Genomic DNA, 25,848 nt, shown 5'->3' on the forward strand with positions numbered 1-25,848 from the left:
TTCTGAAACCCTCGGCAGTGTCAGTTTCATGCTTTAAAATTCTCATGGCTCCTTTGTGATGCTTATGTGATCAATGAAACCTATAGTAAATATGAAAAATGTCAACCACTTTAGCCTACCGTTTTTTTAGTTGGAGATTTTTAAACTCCTATGCAGTTTTGTGAAAGAGGGGTTAAACGGGGAAAAAGGTGGGACTGGAATGGATGTGTCCATGACGCAGTCATCGGTAAAGCAGACTGGTGGTAAAGATGCCTTGCTGTGACTGAAGCCAAGCTCCTGGGCTTCACAACCCGCTCTCAAGGTTAGAGGCCCCATCGTGGTGGCAGTTTAGCCATTTTTACTCACTGGCACACTTAACCGTCCCAGTTATAGCCCCCTGTCTTAAAGGCAGGTTCAGGCTTAAGGATTGTATTTTTTTGGAGGGAACTCTTGAGCATGAAAAATTCCAGAGAGCCAATGACCAATAGACATATGAAAAAATGCTCAACATCACTCATTATTGGAGAAATGCAAATCAAAACTACATTGAGGTACCACCTCACACAGGTCAGAATGGTCATCATTAGTAAGTCAACAAATCACAAATGGTGGAGAGGGTGTGGAGAAAAGGGAACCCTCCTACACTGTTGGAATGTAAACTGGTATAACCCCTATGGAGAACAGTATGGAGGTACCTCAGAAAACTAAATATAGAACTACCATATGATCCAGCAATCCCACTCCTGGGCATATATCCAGACAAAGCTTTCAGTGAAAAGATACATGCACCCCTATGTTCACTGCAGCGTTATTCACAATAGTCAAGACATGGAAACAACCTAAATGTACAATGATACATGAATGGATTAAGAAGATGTACATACACAATGGAATACTACTCAGCCATAAAGGAGAACAAAATAATGCCACTTGCAGCAACATAGATAGAAGGAGAGAGTCTCATACTAAGTGAAGTAAGTCAGAGGGAGAAAGACGGATACCATATGATATCACTTATATCTGGAATTTAATATAAGGCCTTCTATCTACAGAAAAGAAACAAACTCATGGACATGGAGAACAGACTTGTGGTTCCCAAGAGGGAAGAGGAGTGAGTGGGAGGGACTGGGAATTTGGGGTTAGTAGATGCAAACTGCTGCATTTGGAATAGCTAAGCAATGAGATTCTGCTGTATAGCACAGGGAACTATACCTGATCACTTGTGATGGAACATGATGGAGGATAATGTGAAAAAAAAGAATGCATATGAATATATAGCTGGGTCACTTAGCTGTGCAGCAGAAATTGACAGAACATATTAAATCAACTAAAATAAAAAAAATTTAAAGAAAAAAAGAAAAAAGAAAAATCCCAGGGAGCCAGGAGGCACAACCCTGTCTACGTGACATCTTGCCAAGCTCAGCACTAAATGGCAGACAAAGTGAACCAGACTTGGCACAGAAGTCTGGGGGCAGTTCCAAGGACACAGCAAGAAATCACCTCAGATAATGGTGCACTTGCGTGTATCAAATGTGCATTTGAAACCCACTTTCATCTCTTCTGTACATTGCCCTTGATGATAAACAGCTGCAGACTTGGATTATCTACAAGGACAGATGTATATTATCTGAAGGTTTGATGATACTGGCACATCTTAATCTAATCAAATCAGAGTTTATAAATATGTCTAGGGAGCTTGGAGGGGGAAGCCATTGTTCTCACACCTCAGGGCTGTAGCGGTCCGTCCTTGAGGGAGATCCATTTCTGGCTGTCACCTGCCGCAAATGGGGGTGATTTCTTGGAGGCCACAGCATCAGAGCAGTGAACTCCACTAAGAAATGCCCACAAACCAAACTACCCTATGAACCAGCAGTCCCACTCTTGGCCATATATCCGGACAAACCTTTCCATGAAAACAACATGTATATTCTTTGCAGCACTATTCACAACCTAAATGTCCATCCACAGATGATTGGATCAGGAAGATGTAGTATATATACACAATGGAATACTACCCAGACATAAAAAAGAACAAAATAATGCCCTTTGCAGCAACATGGATGGAACTAGAGACTCTCATACTAAGTGAACTAAGTCAGAGGGGAAAGATAACTATCATATGATTATCATTTACAACTAGAATCTAATATATGGCACAAATGAACCTTTCCACAGAAAAGAAACTCATGGACTTGGAGAACAGACTTCTGGTTGCCAAGGGGGAGTGGGATGGACTGGGAATCAGGGGTTAATAGATACAAACTATGGCATTCAGAAAGGATAAGCTTTCCTGCTATAAAGCACTGGGAACTGTATCTAGTCACTTGTGATGGAGCATGATGGAGGATAATGTGAGAAAGAGAATGTATGTGTGTGTGTGTGTGTGTGTGTGTGTGTGTGTGTGTGTGTGAGACTGGGTCACTTTGCTGTAGAGTAGAAAATTGACAGAACACTGTAAACCAACTATAACAGAAAAAATAAAAATCATTACAAAAAAATCAAAATAAGCCAAAATATCAAGTCTAGGCTTAAAACATCTGCAGTGACCCTGAAATCTCAAATCACTAAATGATAAAAACCATGAGAGTGGGGAAAAAAGAAAGAAAGAAAAAGAAATACCCACAAACCAGACTGTTTTCCCTCCTATCCAGGCCTTGACTTCATCAAAACAGTCTGTCCAGCTTGGTGGACCCCCTGAAACTGTTTATTTCAATCACCCTGGAAACACTGTATATATAAAAAAAAGCCCAGGGAGACAAGAGCAAGGCATATTCATGACGGTAGGATCATCAGCTCTCCCCGGCTGCTGGGGCAGAAGAAGTGCATGGCCCCCGACCCCTTCATTGCACACCTGCCCCATTCCATGGGAACACGTCAAACCCTCAAGCCTGCTTGATTAATCTTCTTGCCCAGGAATCTACGGAACAAAGTTGCCATCACCCAGAGTGCTGTATGAAGGGCCCTCTGAGGTCAGGGTGCAAGACCAAACAAAATTAATGTGCCTGCCACATCCATCACTTTGAAATCTGCTTCCAGTTCTATAATCCCTGAACGCCTGGGCTGTGCATACCAAGAACATTGCTGTTCAACACATTGTGGATCAAAACGACTCGCGTACAAAGGGCTCTGAACCCTCCCCACCTCCAAGAAAATTATTAACAATTTCCACAAGTCGAACAGCCAAGGGACGGCAGTCATCTGCTCAAACCAAGTCTCCAGGGATGGAGAGGTCTTCCTGACTCTCTCACAAATGTTTCTCCAACATCGTAAAAATAAAATTTGATTTGACCTAAGGATAAGGAATCCATTGTTAACTTTCTGGCAACGTACCAATGGGTTTAGATCATACAAAGGATACTACACCTACCACTGCACAAAACTGTTTCCCAATTAGTTCAGTGGAACTGAAGTTCCCCCAAAATGCATTGGGAGGATTAGGCATACCTGAAATTACGACGCATACTGTATTTTATATTAGCATGACATTACTTTTCCCTGTGATCTCAGAACATGTAATGAATATGTTGAGGGACGTATTCCTATACATTTCACTTAGGAGAAAAGGAGATTCAGAGACACTGTGTGAGGGACCTGAAGTCACACAGCTCTTGCCTGGGCTGGGCTGAGAGAAGTCCACATCATGCTTCTGTTTTCCTCTCATAATTGATATGATTTCCAAGATTTTAGCCTACAAACCTCCTAATTCTCTGAAATACTTTACATCAAGATTTTGCCGCAAGGTTATTTTATGCTATCAATCCCCTAATTCTCTTAAATGCCTCACCAAAAAGATTCACAACACACATCACGTGAATATTATAACTGGACTTGTTGATTTTAAAACACTCATTCCTAGACTCCGGTCAGAATAAGAAGTGGACAACCGGGATGTTTTAGGTTTTGGTCACTGACACTCCTGCTTTAGTTATAAAAGTAGAGAAACCTATATAGCTTAGGAGTTAGGGTTAAAAAGAATGGGGACGGTGTTCTCACCTTTTAGAAATTCAGATACGAGGCTCAGTTCTGTGGGCTGTGTCCATGATTGTGCAAGAGTGACACCAAAATACACATTAATTTGGGGAACATTAGGAGTGATTCTCAAATAAAAATAAGGGGAAAGATCGTTATGGTTTGTGGGCCAGTAGAATTTAAAGTGGTAGGACTTTGATTCACCCAACAATAACACAATGACTGTTATGTTCCACCAAGGAATTCTGCATGTACTGTTTCAGTTCATCCTTACCCCTGCCTTCTGGGGTTTTCTGTACCCATGACTGACAGTGAAGTGGAAATTCACTGTGGCTGTAGAAAAAACAGACACAGTCCTGTGTGCGACAAAAGCTGAGCTCTGAAGCCACAGGAACCTTATTTCAAGCATCCCAACACAGACCACTGACCTGGTCTGAATCTGAAATACATCAGCATTCCCCTCCCTCCTTAAAAATAAACGTTTTGAGGAGTTCCCATCGTGGCGCAGCAGTTAACGAATCTGACTAGGAACCACAAGGTTGCGGGTTCAGTCCCTGGCCTTGCTCAGTGGGTTAAGGATCCGGTGTTGCTGTGAGCTGTGGTGTAGGTTGCAGACTAGGCTCGGATCCTGCATTGCTGTGGCTCTGGCGTAGGCTAGTAGCTACAGCTCCGATTCGACCCTTAGCCTGGGAGCCTCTATGTGCCATGGGAACGGCCCAAGAAAAGGCAAAAAGACAAAAAAAAAAGTAAAAGTTTTGAGATCTTGGTACCCTTCTTGCCACATGAAAATGTAAAAGTACCTAAAAATAAAAAAAGTTAATCTGCTATTCCTCATTGCCTATAGGAAGGAAACAGGAGGTAGTTTTTCCTGAAGGGCACGAAGGTGATGAGGACAGGACAAGTGGAGGCCCGGAAGACGAAGGTCTGATGCTGCTGTGACGGGTTTCAGAGGAAGGCGGGGGGTGGGCCTGTGGGGTAATGATCCAGACATCAGTACGAGCATTGGTTCTATCAGTCAATAAACCCTGATTCAGTATCAGCTGTGTGCTGGCTACTGACAACGTGATGTGCCTCAGGTGAGGGCCGGCCCTCCAGGACTCAGTCTGGAAGGCGAGACAGAGTTGGGAACAAGCAATGGAGCAGCACAGCCTCGCCGTGGGCTTCTACTGCCGCTGCACGCTCACTGGGGACTGCCCTCCTGTGAGGGCTAGGGGGCACATCCTGGAGGAAATGACGTTTCTCTTGGGGTCTCAAAAGACGAGGAGGAGTTTTCCTGGCTGACGAGGGTGGGGGGCACTGGGACAGATGGAGGCATGGAGGTCGGAGAGGTCACAGTGTGTCCTGGAAATGGAAGATGGTTCCATGGCCGCAGCCTGGGATGCAGGGTGTTGCTGGTGGGGGCAACGGAGAGATGATGAGAGGTGGAGAGGTGGGTGGGAACCCTGGTTCCGGGCCTGCCTTCTGTACAGTGAGGGGAGCCAAAGCTTTCTAGGGAAGGGAGTGACAAGATCCGTGGGAAGATCACATGGGTGGCTTTGTGGTAGGTGGACAGGAGAGAGCCAGGCAGGTGGCAGGGAGGCTGGCTGTTGTGAACTCGACTTGGAAGGACCCTCTCAGCTCCAAGATCCTGGGTGCCCCTCTGGTCTAGCTCTCTGTTTTGTAAGTGACAGGGCAGGTCTGGAAAGGTAAAAAAAAAGACTTGCAGCAAAGCTACCTAGCTGCTGAGTAAGGGAGGGACCAGGATGAGGTCCTGCTGGCTGCTGCTGCTCCCTTCCCCCTTCCTAGACTGCCAAGAGCAGGGCCCTAACGCCTGGGCTCTCCGGATGGGCTTCAAGTTGATCCCTTGAAAACAGCAACAGATAAGTTCAAAAAGAACAGTCAGTAGAATAGAGAAGAAATGTTTTTACCTTCGTTTTGGATTCCCTGTTGTCTTATGCACCAGGTAACTACCAAAAGCAACACGGCTTAGCCACTGAGTAAAGCCAACACAACACAGTCATAGGAACTGAGGGAAGTGCACTACTACTTTCTAAGTCCACCCAAGTCATGAAATCCTGATGGTCCCCGTGTGCCAGAATTCCAAGACACAAATAAAGTCCTTTGGGAGGGGGCTGGATCAATTCTTTCCCAGGAGCAGAGGGTCACTACCCTAGCCTTGTTGTCTACAAAGAAAGCCAGTGGCCAAGAATATAGTTCATCCGCAGAACTGCTAATCACATCCAGTCCCTAAAGATGCCCCCCCCCGCCCGCCCCCCCCATGCCCCAGAATAATCTGGGATGATGACTGTCATTGTGCAGCTGAGACTCTAAATCTAACCCCCCTCCTCCTGGTATTTGAAGGCGGGACATCTATTCCATTTTCTAGAAAATGCTGATCTTCTGTGAAGCCAAAATTCTCAAGATCTGAAAAACCAAACAGGCCTCCTAGAGTCCTCTCATAATTTCAGCCCAAAGATGTAGATCCACACGGGGAATTTATTTTCAGGGTAGGCACAGATTTTTCTGCCACCTGCATCCCTCCCAAAGGGCCCCTGTGACTTCATGTGGGAGCACGAAGTCGTGGTGTGTCATCCAGCTGCCATCCTCCTCAAATGGGATGCAGACTCGTCTGAACCCTGCGATGGAGTTCAAATGAGGAGCAGGCCTGGGAAGAAGGTACCTGCCTTGTTCAACACCACGTCTCACAGTGCACATACCAAACTGTTACAAGAAACAGACCACACCGTGTCTTTCATTGGTCACAGATGGGAGAAAATCAGTCGCAATAATAAATTCGCGGAGGTGGTGTGTGTCGTCACACAGGGAGCCAGGATGTGGAATCCAGGAGGTGTAGGTGTTGGGGGAGTTAATACCATATGTCATTTTACCGTTGTGGGCTATTTGACTCCCGTGTCAATAGTGACGTGTTCCCCGGCACAGTCCCAGCGTCATCCCTGACGCCGTGATGTCCAGCCTGACCTCCGAGGATCTTACCAGGTACTGAAGTCTCTGGCGCTCAGTCTCAGGGGTGAATTCCGAAGACATGGGGATGATCTCTCCGTTTCTGACGATGATGGCCCTGAAAGGGTGAAAAGGCATGTCAGCAGCCCGTCTGGATTCTGTGACGCCGCCGCAGCTTAGCTCAGAACACACGTGCAGCTCTCAGGCGATACGTTCCCCTCCAACCCACACTGCAGAGTTCATCGGTACCAACTCCGGATCCCTCACCACATTGGTGCAGGCATCTTTAAAAGCATGATGTCTCATGCGCTGCAGTTTACTTTTCTACGTTAGTTTCATGCCCAGCACCAAGCATACTACTTGGCACATAATAGCTGCTCAGTGAATAAATGGATGGGCCAATGAACGATGCAGAGGCTCACTCCAGACAAGTGCTCCCCAACAGAACTTTCTGTGAGCATTAAAACTTGTGTTTTAATCTATGCAGTCTGATGCGACAGCCACTTACCCCCGTGGGTACCGAGCATTTAAATTCTGGTTCGCGCAAGCTGAGAAACTAAATTTTTAATTTCACTTCATTTTAATTAACTTAGCTTTAACTGAAGCAGTCACAGGCAGCTCCAGATCCTTGTAACTCCAAGTGTCTATGGGCCAGCAGCATGGGCCTCACCTGGGAGCTTGTCAGCCAGGCAGACTCTCAGGTTCCAGCACAGACTTACTGTATGGGAATCTGCACTGTCATAAGATTCCCAGGCAGGTCAGAAGCACATTAACATCTGAAAACGCCTGAACTAGACTCTAGGATTGTATCCTAGGTCCAGGAAAAACCACTCTCATCTCATCTTAAAGCTAGGGAAATTCACACACTCCCAAAAATGTGCCCAAGCGCTACTGCCGACTTCAGGACTTTTCAGAGAATTGTCTTCTCAAAGCACACAAAGGAGAGAATGCAGGATGCTAACTGTGAAGCACTCTTTCCTATGCCTGTTTCCGGTGGAGCCTTCTGTGCTCAGGCTTTGTTCCACAGTGGTTCCTGCAGCCACTTTTCAGCTATGGATCAGTTGCGGCAGAAGGCTGCCGTTTCTACGACAAAGGCAAGTGGCTGGGGAATCGCATTCCATTCGGACCTCTGGGCTCCTGGTATCAGAGACCTGGGGACCCAACACACTTCTCTGGGAAGATCCACAAACATGGGAAGCTCAGCTCTGGTGGATGCCTCCTTGATCAGGGGAGGCTGCATTCTTTGTGCCAAGAATGGGAGCAAGAAATGGCATTCCCTCCCTCCCACTGCAGAGGCAGGCAGTCCCTGGCTTGGAAATGGTCCCTATGAAGGGCTGTGGCTGCATGACCCCTCTCCCAGCCCCTCCTCCCAACTCCTGGCCACCTGTGCCCAGGTGTGCCGTCACAGAAACTGGGGAAGGGGCAGGCAAGGGAGGAGGTGACAACAAAAACCTTGGGGGCGTTGGAGAATTTATGGATCTATGAGAAAAACGGTAGAAGCTGTAAGAGAACGGAAAAGTTTTGGGGGACTGATCCTGGGAAGAAGATGCTTCTTGCTGTAGCATTCATATCACTTCTTTCACTATGCTGACGAAAATAGGACAAATCATAGATTCCTTCTTCTAGACCCAGAGCCACTTATAAAATGCAACCACCTCCCCAACCCCAAGAAATGTGCTATCCACCATTCACAAATCAGTGTGAGTTAATTGAAATTGGCTTTGTCCTAATTATCAGCTGAGAATAACTTTAGTCAGAAAGGAGGGATCTGGACAGAGGATGGAGATACTTGGAGAACTTGAACAGAGGGGTGAGGAAGGTCAAGGTCAGGGCCTCATCTTAAAACAGCAAGAAGGGCCCTGAGAACATGCAGGATGAGAGCCAAAGGCATAACAGCAAATTCCCAAGGCAACCTTTGGTTTCAAAATTTTGCTTAAAATTCATCTGAACTCTGTTCCTTCCCTCTTCCTACGTGACCCCCTGAATTCCAGCTTCTAGGCTGGGACTAGGAAAGTTGGATACTCCGGAGGGAAGTAAAAGACAGTAAGAGGAGGAAGGGGGGGAGGTGGGGGATGGGGTGTCACTCAGCGTGGGCCTGGGGATGGGACCCAATAAACACCCAGCCAGGCTGCAGAAGATCGGCCCCCAGGACTAAAGGTCAGGAGGCCGGGCCTAGTCTGTTGTTTTTGTGTGTGTGTGTTTGTTGCTCATCCTTATATTCCAAACGCATGGCATAGTGCCTGTCTCCTAGCAAGAGCTTGGTGATATTAACTAACAATAAGAACAGATGAGACAACTTAGGAGTAGCTTCGCCTTGAATCTGAGGAAGAAAGGAGAACCAGCAGGTGGCAGAGGATCACTTACACAAAGACAGTGGGGTGCATGCCACAGAGCCGTGAGCTCCACCTCCAGAAATTCTTCTGTTCCCTCACCTTCTCCTGACCAGGGAGGGCCCAGCCATCACCTCCAAAGGCCCTGGGCTTCCCTCCACAGCTGTTCCCTCTGTGTCCCCAACCCCTCCCTTGACTGGTTCTCTGCTCAGAGTTCAAACCTGCATTCAAATCACTTTGTGTTTAAAAATCAAACAAAATTGAAACCAAAACCAGACAAAAAAGACTCTCCTAATCTGAAACCCACTGTAGGGTCTTTTCTCTCCTTTTCCTCCTAAACCAAGGTTATCACACACACACACACGTCTACACTCAGGGCTTCTACTTCCTCATCCCCTCTTGATCCCTCATACACAGGTAAGTTCATCTCTTGCCCTCTCTCCACCTGATGGTTCTCACTCATCACCACAGTCACCAAATGGCCCCTTTGCTGCTATACCCCCTTCCCACATCCTGGGCATGACCTCCTTTCCGATTTGCTTGGCTGCACTGTTGCTCTCCCCCAGCCCTGGATCCTGGGACTCACCTCCTCCTGGTGTCCCTGCCACCTCCCAGGAGGGACCCCCTCGCGGGCTCCTCTCTGCCTCCTTGGGGGATGTGCGCTGCCATTCTGTCACTCCTCCCCTCTGCCTGCGCACCCCCTTTGCAACCCCTTATCCCTAAGATCTGGTTGAGAGGCCTCTCCCACATGCTTTGTGAGCCTGGTACTCCTTCGAATACAGAGCACTCCCCATTTTTTCATTCACGGCTTGACGGCCTGCCCTCCATGCAAGCCGGGAAGCTCCAAGGGCTAGAACCATGTCTGTCTTGCTCAGCACTGCAGCCCCACTACTGAACAAAGCTGGGCAGCTGCGGCAGGCCTGGCTATATCATTTCCAGGGGCCCGTGCCAAATAAATATGCAGGTCCTCTTTTTTAAAAATTCATGAGGACCTTAAGACGATGACAGCAGCGCATTAAACCAAACGTGGGGAGGGGGGGGTCCTACGAAGGCGGGGGTCAGGGGAGCTGTGTGATTGCACAGGTCACCCCCTCCATGAAGCCAGCCGGGCCTGCCTGCCCTTAATATTTACTCAATGAATCAGCAGCTTCAACAGCTCCATATGCTGAGGATTCCGCACATCCCTTCCGGCCCACACATCTCTGCTGTGCTCCAGCCTGGAACGGCCAACACGAATTCAATGGGATGCTCACTGGGCGCCTCGGACTCAGCATGTTTCAGACATAATGACCCTGCCCTCCCCCACACTTCCAAATCTGTCCTTCCTCCAGCATTCCTTTCCAGCCGGGGGTCCCTCCAGAGGCCATCTTTTTTTTTTTTTTTTTTGGTCTTTTCTAGGGGCCACTCCCGTGGCATATGAGGTTCCCAGGCTAGGGGTCGAATTGGCCTACACCAGAGCCATAGCAACTCGGGCTCTGAACTGCGTCTGCAACCTACACCACAGCTCATGACACACCAGATCCTTAACTACTGAGCAAGGGCCAGGGACCGAACCCGCAACCTCATGGTTCCTGGTCAGATTCGTTAACCACTGCGCCACGATGGGAACTCCCAGAGGCCATCTTATTAGTCTTCTTACCCCACACAGCCAAACAGGCAGCAAGTCCTGCAGAGCTTACCCCCTCCATGGTATGTGAACTTGTCCCTTTCCTTGGTTCCAACTGGTAGGGGCCTGGGTTCGGGTTCCCCCCACCCGCAGCCTTGTCTGCCTGACCCAGGAGCTCTCCTCAGTGCCCTCCTCTGACCCTTGCTCCCCAGGGTCACCAGCAAAGCACGACTCTCATGTCACACCCCCTCCCGCAGGCCCCTCGGTACCTTCCCAGCACTTCCTGTTTTCCCCATTTTCTGAGTTTTGCTCATATTTCTGGTTTCACCACCCCTCCCTTCTTCTGGCCTCCCTATTCCCTTCTGAGAGTCAGCCCAGTAGAATGCCCTCCTGGTCTGCCTTCAATGTCCCCTCTCTGGGACCCCATGGTGTCACACGTCTGGCTGTACGGCAGCCCTCACCAGCCCCGTTGTGATGGTGACCTCTTTGGCTGTCTCTAACTACCCGAGGCTGTTTTCCGGGCCAGAGCCTAAGCGGTGGTCTCCAGCATCCACTGTCTGGCCTGTGACAGCCATGGCAGTAACTCTTGGCTGAGGGCTAAGTGACTGAACAGATGAAGGATGAGCTGGACTGAGGGGGATGAACCATGTGTCCAGAAGCAAAGGCCCCAAATAAGACCTTTCCTAAGAACGTGATCTGTAACTGTCTGCCTATAGTCAGCTCTCAAAAACCCATGTGCTTTTCATGGGTTTCGCACAAAGACAATGGACAAAAAGGATGTTGTTCTGGCTGAATTATCACTGAAAAGTGACTCAAAGAAAGATAAGAGAAACTAGGCAGGGCCCCTGTCCTTACTGGGCAGAGGAGGGAGGAAGCAGTTACCACTATGTTTACTGTTTTTATTTTTATTTTTTATTTAAAAATTGAACTATGTCTAGATACTCACATTGCAACAGAACAAAGGGTGGGGGAAAAATGTATACATGTAAGGATAACTTGATCCCCTTGCTGCACAGTGGGAAAAAAAAATAAATTATCAAAAAAAAAGAAAAAAAAAATTTGGGGGGTGTGGTTTTTAGGGCCATACCTGCAGCACATGGAGGTTCCCAGGCTAGGGGGTCTAATTGGAGCTGCCGCTGCCGGCCTATGCCACAGCCACAGCCACAACCAGATCTGAGCCATGTCTTTGACCTACATACACCAACAGCTCACAGGAATGTTGGCTCCTTAACCCACTGAATGAGGCCAGGGATCAAACCTGTAACCTCGTGGTTCCTAGTTGGATTCGTTCTGCTGCACCACGATGGGAACATCCTGTTTTTTATTTTTAATTTAAATTATTTTATATGGCTGCACCTGCAGCGTATGCAAGTTTTCAGGCTAGGGGGTCAAACCAGAGCTGCATCTTACTGCCCTAGGCCACAGTCACAGCCATGTGTGTTTCAAGCCGCATCTGTGACCTATGCAGCCTTGCAGCAATAGCTGATCCTTAACCCACTGAGCAAGCTAGGATCGAACCCACATCCTCACAGACACTATGTCGGGTTCTTAATCCACTGAGCCACAACAAGAACCCCCTGTTTTTAATTTCAAATTCACACACAGTGATGTGTCAGCATTCAATTCCAATATTCACTGCAGTGGTAACCCCTACCTAATTACTTTTTTTTTGCTTTTAGGGCCACACTGGCGGCATATGGAAGTTCCCATGCTAGGGGTTGAATCAGAGCTACAGCTGCCAGCCTACATCACGGCCACAGCAACACAGGATCTGAGCCACATCTACCTACACCAGCGCTCATGGCAATGCCAGATCCTTAACCTACTGAGTGAGGCCAGGGATCGAACCCGCATCCCCATGAATACTAGTTGGATTTGTTTCCACTATGCCACACAGAACTTCCCTAATTACTTTCATAAATAGAGCATACATCTAAATCCATCTATGCATGGGACATTCTTCACTTCTGTTTGGACTACCAAGTTCTTCTTCCTTTATGAGACATGCATGGATGAAAGACGACAGCAGTGCTTGGCAGCCATGTTTCAGTCCCTAGAACGTAACACCTCTTCCTATGGGACTTCCCGGCTTCCTTTGGATCTTTCTCATTCGTGCATCCCTCTGGGCTTGGGATCAACTTGTCAGAGAGCTGGTCTCCAATCTGGAGAAGGGCAGCGAGAACGAAACGGCTTCAGAGGGAACAGAGTGCACGTGAAGGCTGACAACCAACCAATAAAGTAGAGAAATGCCTTTATCCGCGACATTCTCTCATCATAGGATCCTTACAGATTTTACATCTACTACCTCATCATCTTATGAAATGTTTTTTCCCTAAACAGGAGGGGAAAAAAAAAAAAAAAAGCTCTGGCTGCAATGCGTATTGGGAGAATAAGGCGCATGCCCTGACTTTCTTCTGAGACCTCAGTCCAGATCAGTGCAGACAACTGTGGTTCAGGAGGGCAGTTCATTTACCCAATCAGTGTCTGACCAGAGACTACGTGGGGAGGTCATCAGGGGTCGAGTGATTTCATCCGTCAGTAACCACCTCCCACTGGGGGTTCCATACCATCGGTGGTTCCTAGGCAGATTCCTCAAAGTTAAGGCTGGCCTTTCATTCACAGAGACTTTCAATTTCTTATCCCGTATCACAGACAGTATTTGCAACACGGTGAATGATAAAGTTAATGTGTTTTGTGAGTCAGCTTGCAAGGATGGGAGGAGGAGAAGAGAGAAAGCGAAGAAGGCAGTGATAGTTTTTAACCCCCTCCCCCATGCTAGCCCCAGAAGAGGCTAAGGGCAATGAATTCCTCACGGATGTGAATTTTGAGCTCAGAGAACAGGTTCTAGAAAAATTCTGCTACTTATATCCTCCAGTGTCACAGTTGGTGCCCAAAAGACCACTTTTTGTTCCCCAAGCTGGCCAAAGTATAAACTGGTCAAGAGAAAAATAAAGGGCCAAATGGGATGCTCATTTGGGAAATGTGTCCATTTTACACTTTTCTCTTAAGAAGATCACACTAACTCCTGTTAAATCCCATCTCAGATATTCTCCAAAAGGCCTATAACAAACAAGCAAAAGAAAAAAAATAATAAGATGTGATTAGGCAGCAGAAGGGAAGGGAAAATGCAAATGTTCAGAAGCACCACCTCACTTGGCCAGGAAAAGGCATAAAAGTAACATAATTTTTGCTCATCGGATTGGCAAACATTTATTGAAAAAAAATCAAAAATGTATAACAATTCTCATAAGGTGAAGAGAGAAAAATCATTCTCATAATTAAAGGCAACATGAGTTGTTATATTTATTAAACCTCTTAAAATGATAACTACATAAAAAAATGGTTTAGCTGTCCTACTGTGGGTAATATATCCTGAAGAAATAAAAGTTTCAGTGCAAGGTAACAATTCACATTTGACATTTTTTGCTGTGGCAAAGTCTGGAAACAGTCTGAACGTCTATCAAAAGGGGACTTGTTGAATGGGCTGCTTTGTCATTTATGTGATATTATGCAGTCACTAAAAAAAAAAAAAAAAAGTTAAATCTGTTTCATTACCTAGAGGTATCCACAATGTATTTATTACAAAAAGCATGTGTTGTGGCTCAGGGGTAATGAACCCAATTAGTATCCATGAGGACACGGGTTTAATCCCTCACCTCGATCAGTGGGTTAAGGCTCTGGCGTTGCCATGAGCTGTGGTGTAGGTTGCAGACGCAGCTCACATCTGGCGTTGCTGTGGCTGTAGCGTAGGCTGGCAGCTGTAGTTTTGACTCAACCCCTAGCCTGGGAACTTCTGTAAGCAGCAAGAGTGGCTGTAAAAAGAAAAAAAAAAAAAAAAAAAGAAAGAAAGAAAAGCATGTTGCAGAATAATACATATTATAAGATCATTTTTTGTAAATCAGAAACTAGATACAGATATCCTCTATATATGAGTGTCCAATTCCAGGCCAAAAGCTACATGGACTCCTTCAGCTCTGCAAAGGCTTTACTGGGCAGGAATGACCAGGAAGCTGCCTGCCCCCACCTCCCTCCACCACACACACATGGTCCATAACCAGGGCTCTGCAGTCTCTGCAGGGAGTGGAAGGCCAGGGCTCCCTCTCCCCACCTTCCCTGCAGGTTGCATTTACACACATTTCAGCCTTCCCAGCCTAAGCATGTCCACTGGGAGTCTTGGCTAAGGCTCTTTGCTCCACAGTGACTCAGTACTTTTCCACTCCAAGTTCTTCCCCTTCTCCGCCACCTACTGCCACCCCACCCCATCCCTGGGTCCAAAAGGCTCCTCCGCACTGAGAAGCCCCTATTTCAGAAGCACCTGTTCAGAGCTCCTCAGCACTGAGAAGATTCCTCCGTGTGCTACCTGCCATCCTGGGCCCCTGGCCCTGTGCCCTTGTGCGGGGAAAATGGAACGCTTTTCTCTTTGCCTCTTGCCTGCACCATCATAGTGAGTGAAGGCTTTACTGTTCTAACAGGCCACCTTGACACTTAACTGTCTGATAATACAAATTTTGTTGGAATGAGTAGGGAGAAAGGTATGCATGTGGGAAATTTAATTGTCCTTTACCTACCTCTGCATCATTTGACTCATAGGAAATGTGTAATGTTCCTTTTGTAAATTCTGAAAAGAAATTCATCCGCCCAGGTTTGGCTGGATATTCACAAAAGGGCCAGAATCCTACTCAATGCTGAGTCATCCTTGTAACACTACCTCATGCACCCTGTGTGACCCAAGCACGAAGTGTCCACACAATTCTTCTTGGGGCCCGATCATCTCTCAGAGCTCAGGTGTGACTGCCAGCATGTCCTGTAGCTGTGTCAGGAGACACTGAGAAGCCAGAGGCTGAATTGCGTAATAAAAATGGTTAAGCCAAATGTCTATACCTTCTCCAACATTTGTTTTGTGAGAGGGAACCCACAAAAGTAGGTTCAGAACTGCCGATCAGGCTCACAAATGCAAAGGATGGAAAGAGGTTCTGAATGAAGAGTGAATGAGGTGACTGAAGGATGCACCAGCCCCTGTTCTGGAGGGTTAGACCCCATTAATTTTAGGCACACAGAAGGGTTTGTACAGGTGCAACCCCCTGCCCCCTCATAGCCTGGGTGTCCTGTACTGCTCGGACACACACGTTTCTCTGAGGACCGAAGAACCTGAGCTATGATCCTTAGACACTGATAGGATACATCCATCTATGACTGTTTCAGTGGCCACAGGGAAATTTTCAATGTGTTAAATCCGTGATGCTTTAATAAAGTCAAAACCAAACAAACCATCTCCCCCGTCCCCAACTCAATTACTGTATCCATTGTGCTGCCTGGCCCCACACAGCTTCCAGAGTTCAAGGTGGAAGCAGCCAATCCAGGGTCTGGAGGTGGCCGCAGGATGGGAGAGGCGCTTCCCCTCATAGATCACTCCTGGGAGTAAGTGGACCAGGAGACATTCCTGCTGGGAGGTAGACCAACAGCCAGCAACACTTTCTATTGCTTCGGAGACCTCTCCTTCCTTCCAGGCAAACAGATCTCATCAGCTACCGTTACGTGTGGTGGGCAGTGTGCCGGAGCTACACTCTGGTGTGGTCTCACTGGGTAGAGGAGGAACCCCCCTCCTGGAGTGATTCGGAGTATTCCCCCTCGCCCTGGGTTTGAAGAGCAGGCTCATTTGAATATTAGGCTTATTTCTAACCTTGACCGAAAGGAGAGAATGCTGCCTCAGGACACCACGAGCTCTCACGTCAGCGGCTCTGACTGTCGAGGACACATCGGATTCGAGCAAAGGAGCAACGCACTGAAGTTTTAAGAGGAAGATGGGGTTCAGAGAGAGACTCGGGGGGACAAATGTGGGAGAACTGTGGTGGGCACTCCCCTTCTGTGACTCTCAGGCAACTTGAAAGCCTGTGCTCTGCCAGGTGCACTTCAGAGCAGACCACCTTTCAGCCCTTCTGCCTCCTCAATGTGAAACCCTTAGCCTTCAAAGCAAACAAAAGCCTAAAATTCACAATCAAACGGTTTTGCAAATAGGTGCTATGTCAACCTGGTATAAGGATGATTAATGAGCATATAGCTTTTCAGCCTCAATAGAAGACTTTGTCTAAGTGGCACAAAGGGAAAAAACTGCAGATATACATATATCCCTCTCTATACAGATTTACAGTTATAGCTGTAGCTTATATATATTTACATACAAAAATCTCACATATAAATCTCTATTTATAAATATATATTTATTTACATGTAAAAATCTCCAAGCTTAACAATGAAGGTAGACTCTCTCTGCAGAGCTGAAACGGAAAAGAAATCCCAAATCGGCGGGCTGCTGGATTTGAGAAGCAGTTAACAGTGTCCAGTGGTCTGGTTTCCATGGAGTCAAAGATTAAGCGAGACAAAAATCAGGGATCAAGTTCCTCCCTGGAGGCAGATTGCAAACAAAGTTTGCTCTACACACCTTGGTTTCTTCTCTGTAACACAGGAACTGCCAGCCAGCAAAGCAAGGTGCCCTGAGCTTGTGTTTGAATGAGTCCTGGTAGCACAGAGCTTCCTTCCACCTTGAATGGCTGAGCAGCAGGCCACCCTGCAGCACGGAGACCAGCGGCACGTGCAGGAGAGTGTGCCTGAGTGTACAGCCCAGGAACAATGCAGGAGGAACTTTTCTGGGCTTTGGAATTTCTGCCAGTTTACTGGGGAGATTTTAATGGGAAAGACAAGGCAGTGCATGACAGTGACGTGGGGAGATGGCTGATGCCAAGCCCTCTTTTAGCTCAGAACGTCCATGATCCTAGAGGGATACTGGTCCATGGGCACAATGCATGGCAGTGAGGCCGTGCGGTGCTGGCAATGGCACTCACTTGGGAGCCAGAATTTTTAGGTGCCACCCCCACCTTCGGCTGATCGCCAGCTCTGGGCCTTGGAGTCCCCGCCTATAAAAAGAAGGAGTGGGACTAGATCACTTCTTGGGGCACCTCCCTGGTCTAAATATAAATGATTCAGAAAATAAGCCTGATAGCGGCAGAGTGGAGACACACAAACTACTACAGCTGCTGCTTTTCTTCTCAGGAGGTGGTAATCACCACCATTTAGATTCTAATAAATACAAACTCATACAGAAGTGCCAGGATGAGAGAAGTCACCCTCGGTGCTTCTCTTAAATCATAAAGGACAAGCAGCCCGTTATTGAGCAAGCCCCCCAGTGTAATTTCCCTGTTGTCACCTGTCCCCTTGGAACTCGGAGCTGCAAACAAAAGGCATCTCTGACACCGTTAAGAGTATTCATAGGATGCCCTGATTCCATTACACACTTTTTCAGCTGAAAGTGATTCGAAACGCAACATTAAACTGCACATTTCCAGAATGGAGGAGAAAATCTGGTACAAGGTGACAAAGAGAAACCATTCGGAAAACTCTTTTTGACAGTGTATATCAATTCCCAAGCATAGGGAGGAGACATCCATTTTGTCAAAAAGCATCAGACCTTAGTGCATTCTCTTTGGATACAGCAGAAGCGTGTGTCTCCTTCAAAAGTATGAGACGTGTGTCGATGGAAAAGAAAGCAGGGCAGCTGATGGAACAAGCTGGGGTTACCACGGCCAGGACAGCCAGGCTGTCGATGCTAATTAGAGGTGGCGAAAAATAGCTGCAGGGAAAAAAATAATCCCACAAGCCTGGAATTAGTTTTGGTGTGTTTTTAGTCATTCCATTTCCAGAATGGATACTAAAGAAAAAGTCTGCAAATATGATGATTCGTTTAACCAGGCCCTCCACGACGCAAGTGGCTCAGCAAAAACATTCACAAAAAAAAAAAAAAAATGGTCAAGGAAAAAAAAAATTTGGATCTTTAAGTAGCAGCAAAAATAAATGACCACTCGTAGAGCAATAACTGAGTCAGATGTTCCTGTTTTCCTCACTACCAGCCCCGTCGGATTCATACCACCCAGAATAATTTCTCAAAGTCATAATTTAGCCACTTTCTACAAACATCTTGCTATACCAGCAACATTCATGAAACCAGGTGCAAGCACGCTATTCTCCATGCCAGGTAAAAACATTACGGCCATGACAGACCATTACTTCCAAAAAAATGATAGGGGGTCCATCTATAAATTAATAGTGGAGTTGTTTCTTTTGTGTGTGTGGAATATATTTTAAAGGGTACCATTTGGTTGTTCTTAGTACCTTCACAAAGCAGTGGAACCATCACTGCTATCTAATTCCAAAACATTTTCATCACCTTCAAAGAACGCTCCTCCCCCAAAGATTCATTAGCAGTCCCTCCCCCATCCGCCCCCATCTTCCCCATTAACCGCTGCCAACCACTAGTCTATTTTCTGTCTCTCTAGATCTGCCTATTCTGGACAGATCACATAAATGAGATCACATAATACATGGCCTTTGGGGCCTGGTTTCTTTCACTTAATGTTTTCAAGGTTCATTGTGTTAAGAGCAGAGGCATCAAATTCCTTTGTAAGGCTGAATGAGTATGTCACTGCATGGACACACCACCTTTTGTGCATCCATTCATTAGATGGACATTTGGGTTGTTTCCACTCTTTGGCTATCATGAACAGCGCTGTTATGAACATTCACGGATGAGGTTTTGTGTGAATGTGTGTTCTCGGTTTTCCGGGCTAGATACCTAGGCGTGGATTTGCTGGGTCACACGGTAACTCTGTTTAACATTTTGAGGAACTGCCCGTTGGTTTTTGAAAGTGGTGGCGCTGTTTCGCATTCCCAATTGGTGGGTTTTAAAACTTTTAAAGGACTGCAGAGTTCAAACTGAGTGTACTTCTGAACCTCCCCCAGTCGTTTCTTATTTTGCACCATTTTAAATGCACTAGGCTGGCAAAGTTTTGCCTGTAGGCTTCAGGGTCAATGCACATACTGAATATTTCGTGGTTCCTTTTCCATTCATGTCAGAGGAATATATTCTGTTCTTCTCAAGTGCAGGATCAATACCTATCATCCATGGCACACCAGAGTGCCCCAGCACAAATGTACACAAATACTTCTCAAACCCCAAAGCGAGCACATTTCTCTCTCCTTGGCAAGCAGCTGGCCTGGGTGAGGCCATAAAGGCATTTATTATTTTTTCTCTAGTATAGTCATTTTTAGAGTAGAGTGTATCCCTCCTTCCTTCCTTCCTCCCTCTCTTCCTCCCATCCTTTTCCTTCCTTCCCCTTCCCTCCTCTCCCCTCCACCCCCCTTTCTAAACAACTGATGACTACACCAGCTCACTGTCTGTGTGCCAAGGCAGGTAGGACCGACAGAAGCCTGGGAAGCAATCTCTGTACCAACGCTCTGCATTAGTCACACCCTTGTTAGAATTGTCCGGTTCCATCCAACCTCTCTATTTTAAAAGGGCAACGCAATGGAGAAACTGAATGGCGTCCCAAGAAAAGAAATAAAAACAATGCAAGGGGTGGAAAATAGATGCTTTGAAGGAGGTTAAAGCAATTGCGCTATTTTAGCCTGAAGGAAAAAATGAGGAGTGATTTGATCACACGCTCCTTCGCGCAATTTGAAATAGTTCTATTGAAGGAATGGTGGGTGACTGGTTCTTCATGCTCAGAGTCAAGCAAACAAGAGGAAATTCTATTTAAATCAAATCAGTAAGATTCTATGGTTGGAAACAAAAAAAGAATTTCCTGATCTTCACATTATACACTGACCAGAGCCCGTGGGTATCTGTCCCTGGGATTCCTCAAAACGACACAGGGAGCTTTGTCTATATTTGCCTGCCAAGAACCTTGAAGCCTCCTTTATTGTTGTTTCTTTATGGTGCTATAAATCAGGGACAACATCTGTGGATTCATAATTCATTCTAGACTGTATACTATATAATGTACTTGGAAAGTATCACAACGTACACTTTAGAAGTAAACAGGGCATCTGCATTTCCATAAGACCCCGCTCAAAATAAGCTTTATGATTTCACCAGGCAGAGCAGGTGGCTTATCCGTGGCCCATGGTTACAGAACAGGTTGGATGACTCACCTGAAGGGTCTCCTCCTAGCTCTCCCTGCCACCCCGTATCAGTTTCTCCCATAACAAAGGCCTGGAAGCCCATCTCCCAACCAGGGAATGTAACTATCCGTTGGGTTTGGAAAGCCAGGTGAGGTGTTGTGAAAAGGGATCAGGGCTCAGAGTTCAAGGTCTAGCTCAAACTGTGAAGTAGCTGTGCTGGGAAAATCGGCTAGCTCGCCACCATGACACTCAGTTTTCCCCATGTGAAAAAGAGACTATATCTCTTTCTTTGGATCGAATGAGTACAGGTATGAAAGGACGTCAAGCATGGCTTATTAAGTACAGCTGATTAAATCTTGAAAGGAAACGTACATATGCACAAGTCAAAGCAGAACATTCACTACGGGGAACTTTGTTATTTTGTACAGTAACTGTCTACCACTGATCCTAAGGGACTGTGTGAAGGGGAAAAAAACCAGGTGTATCTAGTGACCTCCCTTAGGCCTGAAAGATATAATGGCATGCTGATTTCCTACTGCTGTTTCCAGTCACATGTTCAGATACCCCCGGAACTCCACACAAAAGAAGGGAGATTAACAGGGTAGTACTGGAGCATTCCTTTTCTCTTGATCACTGGCTTTAAACCCCCACTCAGTTTGATACTTTTTTTTTTTTTTTGCCTTTTAGGGCCACACTTGTGGCATATGGAGGTTCCCAAGCGAGGGGTCTGATAGGAGCTACAACTGCCAGCCTATGCCAGATCTGAACTGTGTCTGCAACCTACACCACAGCTCACGGCAATGCCAGATCCTTAACCCACTGAGGGAGGACAGGGATTGAACCCTCAACCTCATGGTTCCTAGGCAGATTCGTTTCCACTGCGCCACGACAGGAACTCCCTGTTCGTTACTATTCATGCCATTATTTCCTTCAGATTTCTTCCAAGTATATCTACAATTTAAGATTTTGACAGGTATATACAAGGTCCCCATGCCAAAACCCCTTTCCCCACAAAAATTCCACTGAGCCCATAATTTACCTGAGGCTACTGCAACTGTCCACATGAAAAGTGAGAGTCTGGACTATGTGGAGACAGACAGAATAGTCTCAGAGGTAGAATAGGTTAAATTTTTAAAATTATACAGTGTTTATTAAATGTACATAATTCAAATATATAGTCTCCCACAGAAAGGAGATGAAAAGGTCTTGGAAGCTGCTCAAATTCCCAGCGTGAACAGTGGAAGGTGATGATGCTATTCACAGGGGAGACAGGAAGAGAAGCCCGTCTGGGGGCGATGTCACTGCATTTTGATTTGGGCATGCCGAATGCAGCACATGTGCCTGATGCCCAGGTAGGAGGGCTAGTGAATACACAGCTGGCCGTGTGGATGTGGTACGGCAGTGTGGGTATGGTGCTCAGAAATGAGGCCAAGTGCTGGAAAAATAGAGCTGGGAACAGTTATGTTTATATGGTAGTTCCAACGACGGAATGGAAACAAGTATTCCAGGGACTGTATACCGAAAACATGGGGATAAATATTAAGTGAGAAGATCGAAAATGGGTCCATTCCCTCATTTACCTGTTGAACTGTCTTCACAGTATAAATCAGTGAATTGAAGCTGGCCTTTACAATGTTTTCCATGCAACACTCTTCTGAGTGATAACAGGAAACCACTCAAAAGTTTCATGCTCAGAAGAGTTTGGGAAATTCTTTTGTAACAGGACTTATCTGCGCCCTGAGAGTACTAAAATATGTTGTTGTTCTCCAAGACTAGGTAACTGTGCAATAATTCCCAAATCTGACTATGGGAAGGACATCTCTTCGCATCTCTTTTTTCAGCTGATTGTGGGTCAATTTCAGGGATGGATGCGCTTGAGTGAATGACAGCCAAGGGACATAGCGGGCTTCCCTCTTGGGAACCTCGCCCCCTACTCCTACTCCCCAAAATCTTGTTAGGTGAAAAAACCAGAGCTGCTCTCTCTTGGGGAAAGGCTACACCATGCCTCTCTCTGATTCCATTTCTTTCTTTTTTTCTTTCTTTTTTTTGTAAAGCACTTTATTCACAAGCTTCAGAGGTAAAGAGGGCTGAGGCGGGGGCTGGGGCCATGGTGGGGGCTGCCTGGAGGAAACCTCAGCTCTCTCCTTCTCTTTCCCGGCTCCTTGGTTCTCTCCATTCTAACTCTTCTCTTAAATAGTCTGCCAGGCACGAGAGCTCAAGGAATGCTCCTGCTACCCTGCCTTCCACTAGTTCTGATGGGAAGCTTAGGAACGTGTTCTTGTTCATATTTTATTTTTGTATTTGCTGCTTCTCTGGAATGACCATCCCTTGTTGCCAGGATTGGGGGAAAGAGGCAAATGGACTATTCTAGTCCTGATTACAGCTTAAATAAAAGAAGGCTCCAGTATGTTCTAGCCTGGCTCACAAAGGGGACGCACTGGGACCTAAGGCCAAAACTTAACACTTATAAAATGTGTTCTTCTGCCTTATCCTCTGTCCATATATTTCCCTGTTCAACTTTTTTTGGGGTTGTTAGGCAGGGTCCAGAATAGGACTTATGAATTAATTAACAGTTTTCAGGTCTTGGCTACACAGCTTCTAACTCCTCCCTGGGAACTTCTGGAAATTGAGCTGAGTTTTGATTCATCTCTGCAAAAGGTCATTGCTCCTAGGTCATTCTACCTGACCTAGTAGGTCTTATTTCACATCTAGGAATCTCTCTGACATGTCCAGGTGAATAAATACATTTTGGACCTTATACTGTGCCCAATTTGCAAATACTCAGACCATTCATTAGCATGGGGTTAATTTAAGATCTCATTACTTCTGATGGGAAGTCGGCCAAGGATGGACAGGAACACCCACCCATCAAAAATGTTCACAAGCCCAGAATCGATTTATACTTATGGAACATGGTGAAGACAACAGAAATGGCCTTCGTTAGTTACATATTTGAAAAATTGAGGTGACTGAAGAAGAGACTAATTGGCTGCTGGAGACCAAAAGTATACAATTGATGGATGACAAAGAAGGAGAAGTACTCATTTAGTTCCATTTTACTAGTCAGGTGGAAGGCGACAACCATGAGTTTAAAAAACAACAACAACGGAGTTCCCGACGTGGCGCAGTGGTTAACGAATCCGACTAGGAACCATGAGGTTGTGGGTTCGGTCCCTGCCCTTGCTCAGTGGGTTAACGATCCGGCATTGCCGTGAGCTGTGGTGTAGGTTGCAGACGCGGCTCGGATTCCGAGTTGCTGTGGTTCTGGTGTAGGCCGGTGGCTACAGCTCCGATTGGACCCCTAGCCTGGGAATCTCCATATGCCGCGGGAGTGGCCCAAGAAATAGAAAAAAAAAAAAAGACAACAAAAAATTAATAGTAAAAAACAACAACAACAAAAAAAAACCTAAATTAAAAAAAAAAGAAAAATAAAAACCAAGGACCAAGGTAGATAACAATATTACAGAAGAGAACTGTGCAGCAATGAATGGGATCACGTCTTTTGGCTTCAACAGATTACATCTTGGGCTGAAAAGTACTTGAACATGAGGCTGTCACAGTTCCGTCGGGGATCTAGGGGGAACTGCAGTGATACAGAGATGTGCCCAATAGAGACGGCAAATCAGGCCCACTTTCCAACAAAGGACACCATGGATTCTGTAAACTGGCACGGAGGGACCTGATAGCAATCTGGAGGAAGATTCTAGAATAGGCCAGTAAAGACAAGGTTTGCGGGGCGAATAAAGGAAAGTGGGGTCACGGGCGCTCTGCCTGCCTCTGCTGGGAGGACGGCACGTCCCTTCCCAGTCCCTCTCTCCCATGCTTTCTGTCCAGGTTAAGGAAATGGTACAGGCAGAGAATCTATTTGGACTTTAGACACCAACAAAATCTTTCATGATCTTTCGGCTGACAATGAAGGATAAGAACGGTTTTGAGTAAAAAGAGACACGTTCAAAAATGGTAGAAATGGCTGCAAAATCGTGGCGTTTGAGACCATCAGTCGCCGTGATGTGGCTCTGTGGTGCGGGTGGTGGGAAAGTGGGAGTGGGCTTGGCAATGCTGTTCTACAAGGGGAGGGGGGACAGGTGCCGTCGGCTCTACGCTGCCTCCGTCAGTTCGGTTCTGGGTGGTGCCGTGTGTGAACAGGGAAATTTCATGAAAAGAGGGTCAGGGCCAGAGACCTAGAGATGAGGGGTCAAACCAGCTCTCTCAACACCATGTGAAGGAAACCAGCGACATTTATTCTGAAGATGAGAAGATCTGTGGAGTATTGAAAGGACCATCAGGTGTAAGAGTGACTGAGGGAATACGCATGGCAGGAAGATGCCTTTCTTTTCTTCTTCTTCTTTTTTTTTTTTTTTTTTGTCTTTTTAGGGCCGCACCCACGGCATATGGAAGTTCCCAGGCTAGGGGTCTAATCAGAGCTGTTGCTGCCGGCCTACCACAGCCACAGCAATGCCAGATTCAAACTGCGTCTGTGACCTACACCACAGCTCATGGCAACACGGATCCTTAACCCACTGAGCGAGGCCAGGGATCCAACCTGCAACCTCATGGTTCCTAGTTGGATTTGTTTTCCCTGCACCAGGATGGGAACTCCAACCTTTCTTTTCTTAATCTTAATTAGTTGTATTTTTATTTTTTTATTATTTTATTTATTTATTTAATTATTTTGCCTTTTCTAGGGCCACTCCCGCAGCATATGGAGGTTCCCAGGCTAGGGTTTAATCAGAGCTGTAGCCACCAGCCTATACCAGAGCCACAGCCTACACCACAGCTCACGGCAATGCTGGATCCTTAACCCACTGAGCAAAGCCAGGGACCGAACCTGCAACCTCATGGTCCCTAGTTGGATTCATTAACCACTGCGCCACGATGGGAACTCCTCTTAGTTGTATTTTTAAAAACTGTACACAAGTTACATCTCCTGCTCATGTACTAGCAAATACTTTGATGTTTGTTTTTGGTTTCTGTTTTGAGAAATGTTTCATGAAGTAAATAAACACGTGCATATAAATACACAAAAGAATTCCTCCATGAGAGGGTGGTCATAAGCAAAAAGGAGGCTCTGGC

At 46.4% G+C, this 25,848-nt stretch overlaps 1 protein-coding gene across 1 annotated transcript in view; it reads right to left on the reverse strand.

Annotated features, from left to right (window-relative positions):
* Window positions 1–25,848, reverse strand: part of PPM1H (protein phosphatase, Mg2+/Mn2+ dependent 1H) — a 273,912-nt gene that overhangs the window by 80,358 nt on the left and 167,706 nt on the right. The window contains exon 5 of the mRNA XM_047787110.1: window positions 6,922–7,006. Coding sequence (XP_047643066.1) covers window positions 6,922–7,006 — 85 coding nt within the window. The remainder of the gene's footprint in view (window positions 1–6,921; window positions 7,007–25,848) is intronic.

Source organism: Phacochoerus africanus, chromosome 7 (genome assembly GCF_016906955.1).
Source record: "Phacochoerus africanus isolate WHEZ1 chromosome 7, ROS_Pafr_v1, whole genome shotgun sequence".
Taxonomy (NCBI): Eukaryota; Metazoa; Chordata; class Mammalia; order Artiodactyla; family Suidae; genus Phacochoerus; species Phacochoerus africanus.